Source organism: Podarcis tiliguerta (assembly GCF_965153285.1).
Source record: "Podarcis tiliguerta genome assembly, chromosome: 1".
NCBI classification, from domain to species: Eukaryota; Metazoa; Chordata; class Lepidosauria; order Squamata; family Lacertidae; genus Podarcis; species Podarcis tiliguerta.
This window is the reverse complement of record NC_139534.1, coordinates 34,105,608-34,123,757: the sequence shown is the minus strand read 5'-3', so window position 1 is coordinate 34,123,757 and position 18,150 is coordinate 34,105,608. Positions and strand designations below refer to the sequence as shown.

Genomic DNA, 18,150 nt, shown 5'->3' with positions numbered 1-18,150 from the left:
AATATTATTAAACTGTATTTGTGTGTGTGTGTGTGTGATATAGAGCCAATGGTGTTATATCCATATGAATGAAAACTCCCTATATTAATATTGCATGCGTGTGGTCCTTGTTGTTCTCTGATCATGTTATTGACTCAAAACAGCTCTGGAGTATTTAATTTCAGTCGAATTACAATTCCAGATGGAATCACTTGGGAGAGCAGCTTGACCGAGAACTCTTGTTATAGGTTGGGTGTGTGTGTGCTAATTTACATATAAATTGCGAATTCCATGGACACATAGGGGGGAAAAACACACAAATAAGGAGATCTGTGTTTCATACCATAAAAGTGCATGCATAAATCTCTGTAGCTTCCAAGATATACAGTACTGTAAGTGTTCGCAAAGCATAGCTTACAGATTTAAAAATGTATTAGCCGCAGGGATCATGCTGGAATGGGGTGGTGGAGGAGTAGTTGTCCCTACTTAAGAATTACTAGTTACTAGTTATAAAGGCAAAAAAGGCTGTGTTATAGGTAATCCTATCTGAAGTACTTGAACATGGCATCACTTGTGCTTGCCCCATGCCAAAAAAGTATGTCTCCAAGCGGTTTCCTGCTTGTCCCATGCTTTTAGGTGTGGATCCAAGCAGTTTTGTCTTTGCCATTCTGCTTTCCCCTGGAAAACCCACTCTTTGGGTGCCCAGACAGAGACCCCCGCAAGACACCACCAGAAGAAATAATGACTCATGACAACGTGTTATGGAATTAAAATTGGCCACAACTTTATTAAACCTTTCAGATGCGGGAAGACCTTGGCTTAGGAATTGGGGGTATATCCCTCCCAGCCCCCCAGCCGGGGAACTGGGACTCCTCAGGGTTAAATGGATCTGGGGAGGGTGCACTGCAGGATGCTTGTGTATGCAGGCAGCCCCCCTCCCCATTTCCACGCAATGCAGGGGAGTTTACTGACAACCTTTTAGTGTATGGCCAGTGACTCAACTCAAAACCCCTTTAACGGGGAACCCTGGAATCGCTGCCATGTGTGTGTGTGTGTGTGTGTGTGTGACCACTTCATGCCCTCCCTCCCCCATTTAGGGAAGATAGACTAAAGGATTCCGCCCAAGGCTTAAAATCGCCACCTGAGACCACAAACTTGCAGTCTCGCCGCCAAGACTATGTACTCCTGAAAACACATTAGCGATCTGACAACCATTCTTTTAGGCCATGCCTAATGTCATCCAGCCAGTGTTCATTTCCCGAGGTGGTGAGGTGCACTCTGTCGGGTCTGAAAAGTTCCAATCTGTTGGTTTTAATGTCCAAATGCTTCACGACTCGGCCTCCGATACGCAAGATTGCCAAGCGGATGGCCCTGTTAATTGTTCCCACCGCATAATACAACTCAAGCAAACCAGAGGGAAGCCTGCCCATACATGGTCCGCTCGGCTTGCCCCGCCCCCGCAAGCCGCCGATTGGACAGTTTAAACCAGGGTTGGGCGTGAACTCCAACCAGCCCAACCAGCTGGTGAGTCCCATGTGGCCTGGGGGTACTGCGCGCCGCAAACGGTGCCCACCGAAGGAGGTGTGAGCGTTGATTAGTGCTAAATCAGAACAAACTGCCATCAATTCTAGTGTTTGCATTTAGCCTTCCATATCTCCCATATCTCAAGATTTCATTAGTTTCATAAAGTGTAACTATGATGTTCACAGCCTCGAGAAAAATAAATGGAAGTTGGTTCTTTGAGTAAACCATTACTACCCAAATGAAACTTTGACATCACACACACACACACACACACACACACTCACACACACTCACACACACAGTTACATGGGCGACTCCCACAGCCTTTGACCATGTAAATTCAACACCAAACCTATTGATCCATCACAAATAGACCCTATGATTGTAAAGATTATGTATGGTTCCTATAGCTCTGGCAAGGGGGCTGTTCTTAGACATTTTACAGCATGAATAACCGAATGATACGATGTTTATTATATAATGTATAGCTCTGGCATGGCTCCCGCCACTGTGAATGAATAAGCCTTTTTGCCAATTAACACTCCCCTCCCCCACCCCTTTTATATCTAGTTATCAGAAAAACTGCAAGATACAGAAAATGAAGCTATGGCTAAGATTGTGGAACTGGAAAAACAACTCATGCAGAGGAACAAAGAACTGGATGTCGTTCGAGTAAGTGTACCGAGTGCGGATTGTGCTGCTTAGGGTGCTCACTGGATGGTCAGCCAAGTTGCTCACAAGTATAAAACATGGAATCTGCTAGATTCACTGTTGCCCCCGCAATTGGCTACAGTTCAGTTTACTTGCAGAAGTGATTTAATCCTAAAGTTTGTGGGCACGTTGGATCAATGAAGGTTTATAACACTTGGGTTCCTTTCTGTGAGTCTCTTAGCCATGGAATGGGAGGACAGGAAACCAGCCGATATTCTGTCACTAGTATCTTCCACCAGAAGTCAGGCAATCTAACCCAGAACACAATAGGATCTTATTGGCTTAATGGATTGGGTGTGCCAATAGTACATATCATAGAGTCTTCATTACCCTAGGAAATAATTTAAACCTTTCTGATATTGCCAGTTTGTGGCCATGATTGAGGTTCCTTATCCAACTTATTAAAGGAAAACGCAGTTTGGATGAAGATAAAGTGAGAAGTGCATTTGCCGCAACCATCAAACATTGCCTTACAATGACTCAGCTGGGAATCCCATGTTATGTTGTTCCTTCAGTTTTGAGATGATTCTGCATATCAAACACATGTCGATTCTTTACCCGTGGGCTCTTTATGCAGGAAATATACAAGGATGCAAACACACAGGTTCACACGCTTAGGAAAATGGTCAAAGAAAAAGAAGAAGCTATTCAACGACAGTCAACGCTGGAGAAGAAGATCCATGAACTGGAGAAGCAAGGGTCCATTAAAATTCAGAAGAAAGGAGATGGCGATATCAACATTCTTCCTGTTGGGGTGGCTTCTGGGACATTGCCCTCAGGGGCAGAAGTTGCCACAGGCACTTGTGGAGGACCAGCTTCCGGCTCTACACCTTCGGTTCTCTTGCCCCCTCCACCACCACCCTTGCCATTGTCAGAATCAGAATCGGAAGCAGGTGAGAAATGTTGCGGAAGAAATGAGATTTGCTCAACTTAAGGTAGTGGGGGTTAACCTATCCCCCTCAATACATCTGGCCATACTTTGTGATGACCACACATGAAAGAGGCTGGGACCCAATCCAGAGAAAGATGGATGCGGTGAATCAAGTGGTGCTTAAGTGTTCACTGGCTATCTAGGCATCTTACCTTAAAAATATTTACTTAGAAATTAATTCCCTCGAAATCAATATGGTCTACTCCCAAATAAATAACTTTATGATTAGACTGTTGTCGAAGTGTGCCAAACTGGCTCTGGATTACACCCTATGTCTTCATCATCATGACAAGTTAGTGAACTTAATAATAATAAAAAGCAGTGACAGTAATGGTTATTACTATAAGTAGTTATTACTACTACTAGTATTAGGTATATGACACAATGCAGAGTAACATAAGCATGAAAAGGGAATGATTCCTCTACCCTGAGGAGTTTATCTAATCATATTCTCTTCCTCTTCACTTTTGCTGAACGCCATCTTGTGTTTGAGGTCCATTCTACACATTGCATGATTTGCAAGGGTCTGCAAAATAACATCTATTTGGCAGCTCTGCAGGCACAATGTATAGCAAAGTTCACCATGTGGATTGCCTATAGTTGAGAGAACTCCCTCGGGGTGTGGGAGGGAGGCGGACATAGTTTGGTAGAATACTTTAAAATGCTGTTTTGTCTTTTTCATTTCTCAGTTCAAAATGGTCCTGTGACACCGCCAATGCCTCCTCCCCCTCCACCGCCTCCTCCCCCTCCTCCCCCACCACCTCTTCCTGGCCCAGCAGCAGAAACAGGACTGGGCCCTCCGGTTCCACCCCCACCCCCACCATCAGCACCTCCTCTTCCAGGAACAGCCTCCCCTACAGTCGTTTTCAACTCAGGATTAGCAGGTAAGAAGCAGCCAGTGTTGCTGGAGTGCTATGGAAGTCCTATACACAATACAAAAAATGTCCTTAGTCAAAGAGGAATGAGTCAGAATGGATGTTATGAAAAAGTCCTCCAAAGTCTTTATTGCTTAATGAATCAAGGTGTCCCAGTGCTGCAAAACCTTAGCTGCAGCAGTGAATTAAAAGCAAAATAACTTTCTAAAGAAATGACAAGAGGTAAGGTGATGGCCTATTCTCAGTGGAGGTTTGTGGAGAGGCAATTTTTTTCAAACTAAAAATTGTGTGTTGTTTTGCTGCATCTTCTCAAAGGAGAGATGGTGAGCACCTGATGGAGCCAATACAAAGGTTGAACACTTAAGAGATTCCCACCCGTCCCTCACCATTTTGCAGTTTATGAGTAGCTAGCAGAAAAATGCTTTGATTTTATGAAACGGAGGCTTTATACAGTTGCTACAATCCCTTCATGTTATCTCACTGGTGGTGGAAAAGTGTTAGATGCCTCGCCTCAAACACTGAATCCAAATCTCCAAATTTGGGGTTCTTGCGGGCAGCAGCCTGTTCTGGGGGCTGGGGTCGGGGAATAAATTTTTTTTATTCATTTCCCCCCCAAAAAACAAGGTGCGTCCTATGGGCCGGTGCGCCCTATAGGGCGAAAAATACGGTATATGTTTAAAAGCAGGTGGCTGGTTCTTTATTTTAAACCTTCTCTGATATCCCTTAAAAACAGGCAGAATTTGGATGCCTCTGTGCCACTGAGAAATTTATTTGGAATAACAATAGCTTGAGGTAGCCAAGGCTAAAGCACTCAAGTGAATGTGTGTTCCCCCCGCCCCACCTTCCTCTTCCTGCATTGAGTCCAACATCAACAGTTGCTCATCCTCTGATAGTAGAGGTGAACTTGGAAGATGAGCGATTCAATTTCTGGTTCTTCAGGGGCATTGCACTGGCTGTGTAGCTCCAGCCTATTCTTCTCTCCCCCCCCCCCCCTTCAGTTTACAACCCTTGGCTTGGTTTTGTCATTAGTCACAATCCTCTTTGCAAATCTGATGTTCATTCAGCCTGCTAATACTCTATCTGTTGCCTCACTGCAATTAATACAGTTTCTGTTGACTTGAGCACAATTTGGAAGAATAAAAAAAATCATGAATCAGGCCGGCCCATTAACATCCCTGGACAAAACTTCATTAATGAAGAAAGACCCTCAACACCACAGTTCTGGGTTTGGTCCTGAGGCTGAATCTAGAGTCATTTTTGATGTCTTATTGAAAATGACAGCCACTGGGAACTGAAATTAATTCAGAATAGCTGGGTTTTGATCTCCTGCCTGTATATGAAGGAAATATGTTGCAGGGGGAATCTAACAAAAGAAAAAAAAAAACAGCCTGGCTGGATCATGCCAATGGCCCATCTAGTCCAGCATCCTGTTCTCACAGTGGCCAACTGGATGCCTGTTCAGTGGCGTAGCGTGGGTTGTCAGCACCCGGGGCAAGGCAAGTAATTTGCGCCCCCTAACCCGTGAATTTGCCCCCCCAACCCGTGGATTTGCGCCCCCTAACCCTAACCCCCAGATGTTGCGCCTGGTGTGGCCGGCCCCCCCTGCACCCCCCACGCTACGCCACTGTGCCTGTTTAAGCACACAAACAGGACCTGAATGCTACAGAACTCTCTCCTGTGGTTTCCAGCAACTGGTATTCAGAAGCATACTGCCTCCCACAGTGGAGATAGAACATAGTCCATCAGGGTTAGTAGCCACTGACAGCCTTAGCCTCCCTGAATTTCTCTAAACCTATTTTAAAGGCATTCAAGTTGGTGGCCATCTCTGCTCCTTTTGGAAAACATATTGGTGCTTCAGGAAACGAATGCTCCGTATACAGTGGTACCTTGGGTTAAGTACTTAATTTGTTCCGGAGGTCCATTCTTAACCTGAAACTGTTCTTAACCTGAAGCACCACTTTAGCTAGTGGCGCCTCCTGCTTCTGCCACGCCACTGCCGCACGATTTCTGTTCTCATCCTGAAGCAAAGTTCTTAACCCGAGGTAATATTTCTGGGTTAGCGGAGTCTGTAACCTGAAGCGTATGTAACTCGTATGTAAACTAATTCTAGGTTATTGGTCTTTATGGCGTTGTTTGCAATCTTCCCATATAAATAAGTTGGGAAAAGTATAGCTTCCAAATAATACTGTTTACTGCAGAATTAATATGGTACTGGACCACCCAATAATGGATGCTACCTTTTGTTTGATACTTAAATGAAATCCATAGAAGGCTTTTGGTGGGCACATGCCTCATCCATTGCTGTTCTGCTACACTAAGATAACTTCAAGTAGGAAAATGCAATTTACCTTAATGGGTGATGATAGGTAAATACCTATTACCATGGGTAGGATGCCCGGTCCATAAACTCTATACGCCTAAGTGCAATTGATTCTTTCTATGTAGAAAAATGATAATGTGTGAAGTGGTATTCAGGAGCCCTGATTTGTGATAATAGATTGTTCTATTAAATGACGTACGTAACAATAGCTAACCTTTTTCTTATTTATTCCCTCTGCTTCCTTGTAAGATGGGCCAATCAAGCTTTTCTGTAGGTTCCTTTTTGCTGAGTATTTTAAGTACATTTTAATCCCATTTTCTGCTGTCTTCTTTTCCTGTCTTGTTAACCAAATCCATTTGTGTATCACTTTAAAAACTAGCTTGCTGTGTTTTTGCATTCTCCGAAAGCGTGGGATGTTTTGTTTGACTTGTTGTGGTGCAAAAGCTCTGTTTAGGAGAATAGGGGTTTCCTAACAACTCTCCGCACCCTTAACAAGCTATACTTCTTAAGATTGATTGGGGGAAGCCATGACTGTTTAAAGCCGCGTCATTGCTGTTTTCTATGTGTGGTGTGTATGTTGCCTTGGTTTTTCCATAAAATAGAAACTCTAAGGGTATTCTAAGGCATATCATTGCATGCAGCATTGCATCTTATGTTAGAGACTCATCAAGATCAATCACTTGGCTACCTTCAAACAGAAATATTCTTAATATACCTTCCCTTCGTGATGTCACCACACATCCAAACAAGTGCATCTTTTAAGCAAATGAGAAGTAGCTTCAGACCTTTGAGTGGATAGTGACATCATCACATAATATCGGGCTCACTGCCTATCAAATTGTAATTCGCAGCTCCAGTTTTGACAGCTGACAAAAGATGTGTGGAAATTTGCTTAAAATTAGTGGATGAATTTGTGGAATCTATTACAAATGTATCCCCAGTCTGAAACTTTGCACAAGGGTTTTGGTGCATTATAGGGGAAAGGGGGGAAAGGATAGATAACAAGATATTTGGGGTGTACACATTCCCAGCCACCATACGTGAACAATAGTGTCCTTTGGGAATGTGAGTTTGCCCATGGTAAAATTCACTAGCTATGCTTTGCTTGATGGTGGACATAACAATTGCATGTTTCCAACTTCACTTTCCTGGCTAAGTAGCTTCTTCAAAACTGGAGGAGTAAGAAGCAGGGGCTTCTTGACTGTGTGAAGCTTGCAAAAATGTTAACAATACACTAATCTAGTTTTAAATTCATGCTGTCAAATTGATAAACTGCTTGTCCGACTAAATAATAATACACATTGTGGCAAAATAAGCGAGGATTTTCTCTGGCAATACTTGATACTACCATTGTAGTGCAGGATTTTATCTACTGTTGCAAAACACTGTGCATTGGAATCTGCACTGTGTGTGTGTCCAGTTTCAAACTGGAGTTGGTCCTTAATGACATGAAGGTGAGGAAGGAGCTGGTTGAGTTGATTAATTAACCAAATTGCTTAAAGCTTCAGAACCAATTTAAAACTTCTGTTTTCAGTGGCAAATGTTCTCTAGAATGTCATTTCCTGAATTTTATGTGCGCGTCCCCTGAACTTCATGAAGATTAATGCTTACAGTGAATGAGTTACTAATTGCTGGATATTTCCAGCGATGGACATTTAATCAGTTCCCTTGGCTCTTAGGGTTAGGAAGTTTCTCCACCCCTTAGTAATTAACCTAAATTTTCCTGCTTCAGCTTATTATTCTTTGTCCACCAGTTAATGGGGAAGGCATGTCTTCAGAGCTGCTTTGGAAAATGTAGTAGACAATCACAACGAGAGATGGTCACAGTAACAAATAATCCAAGAAATGATTGTGCCGAGACTGGAGAGTGTTCTTTTACTGTTTAAAATACAGACTCTGGATTCTTTAAATCTGCAGCATAATTTCCCTGGTGGCTGCTGTCAATTCCAATTGCTTATATTCAGCTTAGAGCTCCTCTTCTTGCATTTCCAAAACACCACTTGCTTGTTTAGGATTGAGGGCTCATCTACTCTTGACGTTTGCCCTGCACGTTCTAGGCACAGGTCTGCATTTCCCCGGTCTGTGACTGAGTGCTTCTCCCCCCCCCCCCCCTTGCTGCTTTCCTCAGGAAAACCCCATCTTTACTGCTGAATTGGAGTAAGCGGCCATTAGGGTTTTCCACGAAGTTGTTTTCAGTGGTAAAGAATGGGGTTTTGTGTAGGAAGGAAGGAAGGAAGGAAGGAAGGAAGGAAGGGGGAAAACACTCAGAGACAGACCTGGAAAGATTGGACCTGTTGCTAGAAATATGGAGCGAAGCGAAGTGTGGATGAGCCCTGAGTGAGGTTTTCAGCATGGTTATGGACTTCAAACTGGTAGTCCCAGTGAATCAGTGACACATGATGCAAATGTAACATGCAACAACTTGGACACTTTATTGATTGATTGTCCAAATGGCCCCAGGTTGTGTTACAAAAAATAGTATAATTAAAAGCAAATGCAAACTTTAAAATCCTAGAATAAAACCCAAAACAACCAATGGCAAAAACAGCAATCCACAGCGATACTGATCCACTCAGAAAAAAGGCCTTTGTGAAGAGGTGCATCTTGACCAATCACTGAAGGGCTTGCAGTAATGACACAAGACGTGCCTCAGAGTGGAGTTAATTCCACAACCTGGGGGCCAACACAGGGAAGGCCCTTTCATGAGCCACTGCCACAAAGAATCATATAATCGTAGAGTTGGAAGGGACCCTGTGGATCATCCAGTTCAACCCCCTGCAATGCGTGCCACTCCCCCCCCCCGGACCCTGCTTAGCTTTGCAAATGTGCTAGCAGTTTTATTGCTGCATGAGCCACAGAAGGAGGCAGCACTGCCAACAAGGCCTCCCCTGCTAACACCTGGGCAAGTTGATGTGGGAGGAGAAGCTCCTTTAGCTGTCGTGACACTGATCATGCTAAATAAAGGTACAGATCACACATTTGCAATCCTAATCAACAGATGCATGTTTGTGTGTACTCGCTTGCTTTTAAAATCTGGAAGGTGTTGTAGGTGCAACATATCACAATATTTTCCTGCTGGGAATTGGCAGTCTCCCGGCTCATGTCCATCGCTCCATAAATGTGGCTGACACCTGACTTTCATACCTTCTAGATGCTTTGCAATAAACCTCATCCCTATCTGTTAATTCTTGTGTGGGCATTTGGGCACCACCTTTCATGAGAGAAAAATACCATATACTCACACTTAGTTTCTTTAATGGAAATGCTGAACCAGAGAAGCCATTGAGCAATCGCTCCAACTTCAAGTAAAACAGAAAATGAGCTGCGCACTACAGGAAGGGGAGGAGCTCACATCTAGAAAATGATGAGGTTTTCTGCCTCTTAAATGGAGTGAGGCTAGACAGCACTCACCGGTTGGTACCTTAGTGCCCCCTCAGAAACAGCCTTTGGTTGAGTACCACTGGTGCCTTTTACATATTTAATGGAGACTGGAAACTTGAGTCATGTTTCTATGATTTTTAGGTAAATGTATGGTTATTCTTCCTTAAATAGGCAACTCCACATGATTTCATCCAATAATCAGGCAATGTTCGTGTGTTGGGTTAATTTTAGTGCGGTCAGAAGAATAATAGTAGACCATCACAGGACGTAGCTAAAATCACATGGGTAAATAGAGTACAATTTTATAGACTTCCTGTAGTGATTGAATCACGTGTACTCATCAAATATAGGGGAAATAGGCACAATTGTACCAACACATGCTTGTTCTTGTCAAAGCTTTGCATGAATGATAGGCAAACTTCCTGAATTAGAGAGAGAAATTGTCTCTTCTCTTCAAGCTTTCCAGCCAGCCCAAATTTTCCCCAACACTTTACAGCATTGGTTTACTTCTTGTCAGGCCTCCTCCAGTGTTGAAGTGCCATCCCCCATAAGTACTTCTGGATTGCTCAAGAGGTTTGTTGCCTTTTTCTGAAACGCTCTCTGCTTTGTTTAAAGCTGTGAAAATCAAGAAGCCAATTAAGACAAAGTTCCGCATGCCAGTTTTTAACTGGGTGGCTCTGAAACCCAATCAGATTAACGGGACAGTCTTCAATGAAATTGATGACGAAAGGATATTGGAGGTATGAGACCTGCAGATTGTGATTTGGTGTGTTCTCTCTCTCTCTCTCTTTCTTTCTCTCTCTCTGTGTGTGTCTGTCTATCTGTGTTTTGGAAGTTACTGTATCCTGTTAAAAAGCAGTCATTTTGACCTTGCATCCTATGTACTTAAAGAGTTTTAAACACTCCATAGACCTCAGTAATCACTCATTTGATGGTCTTGTTGACATTAAGGTAACTAGAGTCCTATTCTGCTGTGCTACGTGCAGTATTTTTGCTAATCTTGCGACGGACCAAGAAACTTTGTAGAGCATCAAAACCTTCTCCTCGTCACACGGTCACCTCTCTCTTTCCCAATGCCCTATAGCTTCTACACTTTTCATTACAGTGGTGCCCCGCAAGACGAATGCCTCGCAAGACGGAAAACCCGCAAGACGAAAGGGTTTTCCGTTTTCAGAGGCGCTTCACAAGACGAATTTCCCTATGGGCTTGCTTCGCAAGACGAAAATGTCTTGCGATTTTTGAGTTTCCCCCCCGCTCCCCAAGCCCTTTTTCTAAAGCGCTAAGCTGCTAATAGCCTTTTAGCAGCTAATCCGCTAATCCCTTAAGCCTTTAATAGCCGTTAATAGCCCTTAAACTGCTAATAGCGCTAATAGCGCTAATCCGCTAATGGGCTTGCTTCGCAAGACGAAAAAACCGCAAGACGAAAAGACTCACGGAACGGATTCTTTTCGTCTTGCGAGGCACCACTGTAATTGCATTCCACCCCCCACCCCCCATTCGACATAGATTGCTAGACTCCTCCTTGTTTCTGTTTGGTTTCTGTCCTAGGATTTAAATGTGGATGAATTTGAAGAAATATTCAAGACAAAAGCCCAAGGCCCGGCCATTGATCTTTCTTCAAGCAAGCAAATAACTCAAAAAGGATCGAACAAAGTCACGCTATTGGAAGCAAACAGGGCTAAAAATCTTGCGATCACCTTAAGGAAAGCTGGAAAGACTGCAGATGAGATATGCAAAGCTATTCAGGCGTAAGTGTAAAGGCTGTTTTACAAAGGTGGTTTGAGGCACGTTGTATTAATTGGTCAGCAGTATTTCTGCAAGTTGCTTAGATCCAAGGAAGATCCTCATATGCCATTAATGCTCATATATACAGTTGATCACCATAAAGCTGTTAAGCTGTGTACCCTTTTCTGGAGTAAGCCCATTGGATTTTGCTTACTCTGCATATATCACAGTAACACGGGGCAGGATTCACCTAATGAATCCAGTCAGTGGAAGCCCTGAACAAAGACTTCTACTTGTGCAATGGGACTCCCCCCCCGCCCATTACACCTCCCCTCCCAAACTGGTCTTGGGGGTTTGGGAGAACCCCCAGAACAATGTGCATTGTTCATCTGGCAAGCTGAAACACTTGCTGTGATGGAAGGACTGCCTTTACGCAATGTTGAATTCCTTCCATTATGAGAACTGTAAAAAGCAACTGGTGGTTTTCTGAAAAATGTTGTTCGTATTTTTCATCTATAATTCTTGTCATGCAAGGCTTTCATTTCTAGCATCAATTTAAACACTATTGTGAGATAAATATGGTAGCTATTAAAGGAATGGGAAAGGGCTAGGTTACCCCCCCCCCTCTCCCCTTCACAGTGTTTGAATTGAATCCAAGTGTCTTGAATGAAATGCAGATTGGTGTTGTGGTGTTTAGGCTGCGTCTGCAAATACTCAACTGGCAATAATAAAATGATCCAGTAAAACACTTTTAAAGTACCTGATAGTCATAATGCTAATAACACTTCAGTGCAATGGTCATGCTGACAGCCATTCATTTTTAAAGTCTTGCAGAAGCTGTCTTTCAGGAATGTGCTTTGCATTTCTTTCAGAAGAGTGGAGTGCAGACTGAATGAATAAAACTTTATTTGCATAGCCAACAGGCCATAGCACCGAAGGACAAACACCAACAGAAATACATTACAAATATAGTTAAAATCTTGTGACCTATTAAAACCCTAGGTAAATTAATAATCTCAGTACTTAAAACTTAGCAGAAGTAATAAAATAATAGTACTAAAACATGATAATAATCATAAAAACCCAGGCGAGGAATCCGGGTGACCACACTGATATCATTCAGATACCAGCTCTCAATCTCATTGCTCTCTCGATAAATTTGGCAACCTTCTCTGTTGTCGAGCTGTTCTGATCGGCTAGAAGTGAGCACAATTTGGCTTCGCAAGAACGGCCGGGGATGGCAGATAGGAGCGGCGTGATGGTCTCGTCCCTAAGATCTTTATATAGGGAGCAAGACAAGAGAACGTGTGACGCCGTCTCTACATAGCCAGCTCCACAGGGGCAGAGCCGGTTCTCAAATGGAATTTTTTGATATCTGCCTTCAAGAACAGCTGACGGTAACATATTTAGTCTGGCCAGTGTAAAGGCCCGCCTAAGTTTTGGGATGGTTAAGGTGGACAAATAAGGTGCCCGAAAATCAAAGTGGGAGGGGGGCAGATAGGCGTACCAAGCACTAAATTTCTTAATATAGGCCAGATTATTCTGCTGCTCAATATCCTTCAAGCGCTGTTCGATAATGGTTTTTGCCTTGGGGAGACCCACTTCCAGGAGATGCTGTGCTTGTAGGCCACATGTAAGTAGTTTTTGATGCACTACTTTGGACCACCGACTTCTATGAGCGTCTCGTGCTACTAGAGGTAATAGTCCGGATGGGTTTAAATTTAAACGAAGCCAATAGTTGAATGTTCTTATCCAGGTCCGGGTCTCGACGGAGAGGAGGCCGGTCTCCAGCCGTAGGGCCGCATTTGGTACGCATGATGGAACGGCTAGAATCTGTCTTAGGAATTTAGACTGGACTGTTTCGAGTGTGCGGCAATGATTTCCCGTCCAGATTTGGGCCCCGTAGAGTAGTTGTGCCAAGGGTTTTGCTTGAAAGACCTCCAAAGCTGCTGGGATATGTCTGCCCCCCTTCGTAAAGTAAAAGCGAGACAGTATTTTGACGCTTTGAGATGCTTTTTCCCTAGCATATTTATGGTGGGCCTCCCAGGCCCCTGTTGACTGGAAAACTACTCCGAGGTATTTGAAAATTTTGACCTGTTCTATTGGCTGATTGTCCATCTCCCATCTGTGATGTCTGTGTCTCCTAGCGAAGACCATGACTTTAGTTTTTTGGTGATTGACCACCAATTGATCTCTCCTGCAGTAAGCTGAGAATTCTCTTAGTAGCCTTTTGAGGCCTACTTTAGTTCGTGATAAGAGAACCGCGTCATCCGCATAGAGGAGCACTGAAATTGATTTTTCGGCCAGTTTGGGGGCATGAAACTCCGGGGATGTTAGGTGTTTGACCATGTCATTGATATATACGTTAAATAAGGCTGGGGCTAGAATGCAACCCTGCTTGACTCCTTTGGTGGCTGGTACAGGGCCAATTAGTTGCCCATTTACTGAGGCTCTTACATATAACTTGGAGTCTTTATATAGGCTTTTTATCAAGAATAGTAATCTTTTGTCAATGTTGGTAGCATTGAGTTTCGCCCAGAGTTTGATTCGTGAAATCGAGTCAAAGGCCGCCTTTAGGTCAATAAATGCTGCGTATAGAATCCCACGTGTTTTGTTGACATATTTGTCAATGAGATGTGCTAATACGAAGCAATGGTCTATTGTTGTTCTGCCCTGTCTGAAGCCGGCTTGCTCCTCTGCCAGAACTGCCTCAGTTTCCATCCAGTCGATTAGTTTAATGTGGAGGTGTTTGGCGTACAATTTGCTGGGAATGGGGAGGAGGCTGATGGGTCTGTAGCTCGCTGGATCTGCCATGGGACCCTTTTTATAGATTGGGATGATTACTGCCTCTGTCCAGCAACCAGGGATTATGCCTGTTGAATCGATGTATGTAAATATTGACGCCATTATAGGAGCCCACCAACTGGTATTGTTCTTCAGGAGCTCTGCTGGAATGTAGTCTATGCCCGGGGCTTTGTTGTTTTTCAGTTGGGCAATTAGTTTCCCCACCTCCTCTATGGAGACAGGAGGCCAATATGGTAAATTCTCAGAGTAGGCACTTGGATCGTTGTGCTGAGCTTTGTCATCATAGAAGAGGGTTTGGAAATATTTCATCCACTCCTGGGGTTCTACAGTGCATGTGGGACCAATCTGCTCTTGGCCCAGGAGCCCCCTAATGGTACGCCAGAAGGAGGTTGAGTCTTTGTCATTCGAGGCCTTCACTAGTCTACACCAGGCCATTCTCTCGGCTTTTTGTTTTTTTACCTTTAATAGCTGTTTGTAATTTCGTCTTAAATAGATGTAGGCCATAAATAGCGAAGGTGCTCCGGTGTTTCTGTAATTCCGATAGGTTGATCTCAGACGTTTCCTTGCTTGTCTACACTCCGAATCAAACCAACTCTCTTGATCCTTTGCCCGCTTTGTAACAGAGTTAAGTATCTCAGTTGTTAGGAAGGTCTTTAGTCTTGCTAATAACTCGTTGAACGAGTCCATGGCCTTTGCCCCGGTATTGGCTAATACAATGGCTGAGTAGATGGTCTTCACGTCTTCCGAATGGAGGAGGTGAGTTAGCTCTGTATTAAGCATGGGGGACCATTTAATGCTTCTGGGGGCCAATGATCCCAGGTTAACGATGGGGGTGTAGTAAAGGTTAGCCGTGGGTTTGTTAAACGATGGGCCATTGAGCGCTAAAGTTAGTGGGAGGTGGTCGCTTTCGGTGTTATGTCCCACTTGAAACGTCGATACAGAATTATAGGCGAATCTTGATATCAGAATATAGTCTATCACACTTCCTCCCATCTTTGAAAGATGGGTATACTCCCCTGGGTGGTCCTCTTCCCTACTACCGTTTAATATCATCAGCTCCCTTCTTTTTGCAACCTGGGCTAGGCATAGCCCCGAGAAATTACATTTATTATCTTTAGAAAGTCCCCTAGAGCGGCTCGGTTATCTAAGAGTCCTTCAAAGGCCAAGCAAAAGCTGGTGGAAGGCCAGGGAAGCGCGGCCGGTGGCTGCCCAAGTTACAGCTAATCAGGTTGTTAGTGAAGCTCATTAAGGAGATTTATAGCGCTGAGATTGCAAGCTTCCACAGGGTGAGTTCCTGGCGTTAACATCAAACCATTATCATGCCAACTTCTCGAGAAAAATAGGAGCAAGGTAACTTACAGCATGAACTGAAAGGGGAGCTCCGGCAAGCGCGTCTTACTTCGTCGCCATCTTGGCCCCTCTCCTCGAGTGCAGACTGATTTCCTGCAGTAAACCATTCTCTGTGTTTGAGGTTACCACAGTGAAGGCGCTCCTTTCTCCTGTATCCTCCCTCTTCCATTAATGTACAAATTCTCAGCTGAGCTTGCTGGGAGATGCTACAGGGCTGTGGGAGCACTTCCTACAGGAGGAAGCACACACCCAAATTAAGGAGCATGAAAGGTCAAAACCAGCATTTTGAGATTCAGTGCAAATGGCACCCGTGTGTAGGCTACAAATCTCAATTAAAGGGATATGCCTTTTTTCTGCTCCTATTTACATAAAGTCCATTATGCTTGTTGCAATTGTGTTCTTTTAGCAGCTTAAAAAATACGATTACTTGGTTTTCAGGGTGCTTCCCAGAGCAATATATAAAAAGCAACCAAGAGAGTTCTCAGTGCAGTCCTAACCATCTATATTCAGAATTTAAAAAATCCCAAGTGCCGCTTCACACTCAATATGGTAATTGTTTGCTGCGATTGTACCTGGCTTACAGTGGTGTTTCCTACAGCAAATATGTAAAATGTCAGTAACTTGTGCATGTCTTTAACTTAGAGATACCCATATTCAAGTACTTAGGGACACAAATCTATTCACACTTGCATATTGACTGCCAAAATTGCCAGTGTGAAATAATTGCGCCCACAGTTAACTTGATTATTGCATTAAGTATGCTTTGTCTGTAGAATTGATTAGTAGCTCTAATAAGATGCATTGATAGAGGAACTCAGTGAAAACAGAGCTCTCTGCCTCTTCCTTCCCTGTAAACATCTCTTCTTTTAAATATATTTATATATTTTTGCATTTGGCCAGGTTCGATTTGAAGACTCTACCAGTGGATTTTGTCGAATGCCTGATGAGATTTTTGCCCACGGAAAATGAAGTGAAAATGTTGCGGCTTTATGAGCGGGAGAGGAAGCCCCTTGAGAACCTCTCAGATGAGGATCGTTTCATGATGCAGTTCAGCAAGATTGAGAGGCTGATGCAAAAGATGACCATCATGGCATTCGTTGGCAATTTTGCAGAAAGCATCCAGATGCTGACTCCAGTGAGTGAGATGGGGGGAGTAGCCCCTTCTTGAATGGAATTCCATGGTGTGGCTTATGCATGTGCTACGTTCCTTTTGGAGCAGTTACTTTAGTCTAGTTGTTTGTTAGAGATGGGCTGAAGTTATCCCCTGCTTGATCATAGAATTGTAGAGTTGGAAGGGAACCCAAGGGCCAGCTCCCCGCAGTGCAGGAATATTTGCTTATCTTTGACACATCACCTCTAGCAGCTGCCTGGAACTACATGGTGATAAGTTCATTGTGCACCAATGCTTGCTTGCCTCTTTCTGACCCCATCGGAGCCTTCATCCTAAATTTTGTGAGCAAAGGTCTACTCAAGGCATAAGGCCATATCTCCTCCCCCTTCATGTTGCTGTACCCTTAAAAAAATCTGCCCCTGAGTTTTGGCATGTGCTCCAGAATAGTATGGGATGTAGCAAAGGGACTGTAGCAAGCCAGCGGGTATCAACAAAAGTTGTGCACCTTCTCTTGTGTATGCAGGATTGCCTTTCTGGTTCAGATCTAGTCAGTTGTAAATAGTCATTTGCCATATGATTCTGACCCAAGCACTATTTGGGCATTCAAGCTCACGCAATGTGAGTGCACAGCACTTGGGGTCACATGTGTTTCCCTCCCCACGTCATTGTGGCCCACTCCAGCCCCTCCCCAACGAGGTTTGCATGTTTGAGAGTATATCAGCAGCCTACCAAACATTTGTAGGCTCTCCTTGTGACCTGCAACCCTGAGTGCTCAGGATTGCAGTTCATGAGGACAATCTACATGCATTTGGAAGGCTGACCCTACAGGCATCCTCCCAAATATCTCAAGCATCATTAGGGAGGGGCTGATGTGAGGGGTCTTAGGAGCTGGGGTGAAGGACTGTGACTTGGCTTATCCAGTTAGTATTCTGTGAACCTTAATGTCCGACTAAGGCTACACATACACAACCTGTCCCTCTTGCAGAAGCCAGTGGGTGTCCGTTTTTAGTTCACAATTGGCTTTTACAGATGTTCACGTGATTTCTTGTTTTTGCCTCTAGCAACTTCATGCAATAATTGCAGCATCTGTCTCAATAAAGTCATCTCAGAAACTCAAGAAAATCCTAGAGGCAAGTGTTTATTTTGTTTATTCAATGTTGTTGTGTTTTTTTTAAAAAAAATATTGGTGGCAAAAACACACACCCTTAAACAGTAGTCTTTAGGGGGCTATATATTTAAGTTAAAATGACCCCTTTCCTTTTTATTACAGAATGTTATGTGTTATTAGTTGATGCTTACATTTTTTCCCACCCCTATGATTTCCATAGATAATCTTGGCTCTGGGTAACTATATGAACAGCAGTAAACGAGGAGCTGTTTATGGATTTAAACTGCAGAGCTTAGATCTGGTAAGTAAGGGGAAATATACCCCCAGTGG

The 18,150-nt window shown here is 43.7% G+C and overlaps 2 protein-coding genes across 8 annotated transcripts in view; one reads left to right on the top strand and one right to left on the bottom strand.

Moving 5' to 3' along the window:
* PRPF40A (pre-mRNA processing factor 40 homolog A) overlaps positions 1-18,150 on the bottom strand; it is a gene marked incomplete at its 5' end in the record, with an annotated part of 70,327 nt that overhangs the window by 5,214 nt on the left and 46,963 nt on the right. The gene's annotated exons all lie outside the window — the stretch shown is intronic.
* The window catches only part of FMNL2 (formin like 2), a 187,060-nt gene that overhangs the window by 155,086 nt on the left and 13,824 nt on the right, over positions 1-18,150 (top strand). For 4 of the 7 annotated variants that reach the window (XM_083406874.1, XM_083406876.1, XM_083406875.1 and 1 more), the window contains exons 13-20: positions 2,074-2,175; positions 2,792-3,107; positions 3,835-4,029; positions 10,337-10,461; positions 11,270-11,469; positions 16,502-16,736; positions 17,774-17,842; positions 18,041-18,121. In XM_083406874.1, coding sequence (XP_083263000.1) covers positions 2,074-2,175; positions 2,792-3,107; positions 3,835-4,029; positions 10,337-10,461; positions 11,270-11,469; positions 16,502-16,736; positions 17,774-17,842; positions 18,041-18,121 — 1,323 coding nt within the window. Of the gene's footprint in view, positions 1-2,073; positions 2,176-2,791; positions 3,108-3,834; positions 4,030-6,589; positions 6,611-10,336; positions 10,462-11,269; positions 11,470-16,501; positions 16,737-17,773; positions 17,843-18,040; positions 18,122-18,150 lie in introns of all 7 variants that reach the window. The other 3 variants (XM_083406871.1, XM_083406872.1, XM_083406870.1) reach the window with 1 other exon arrangement.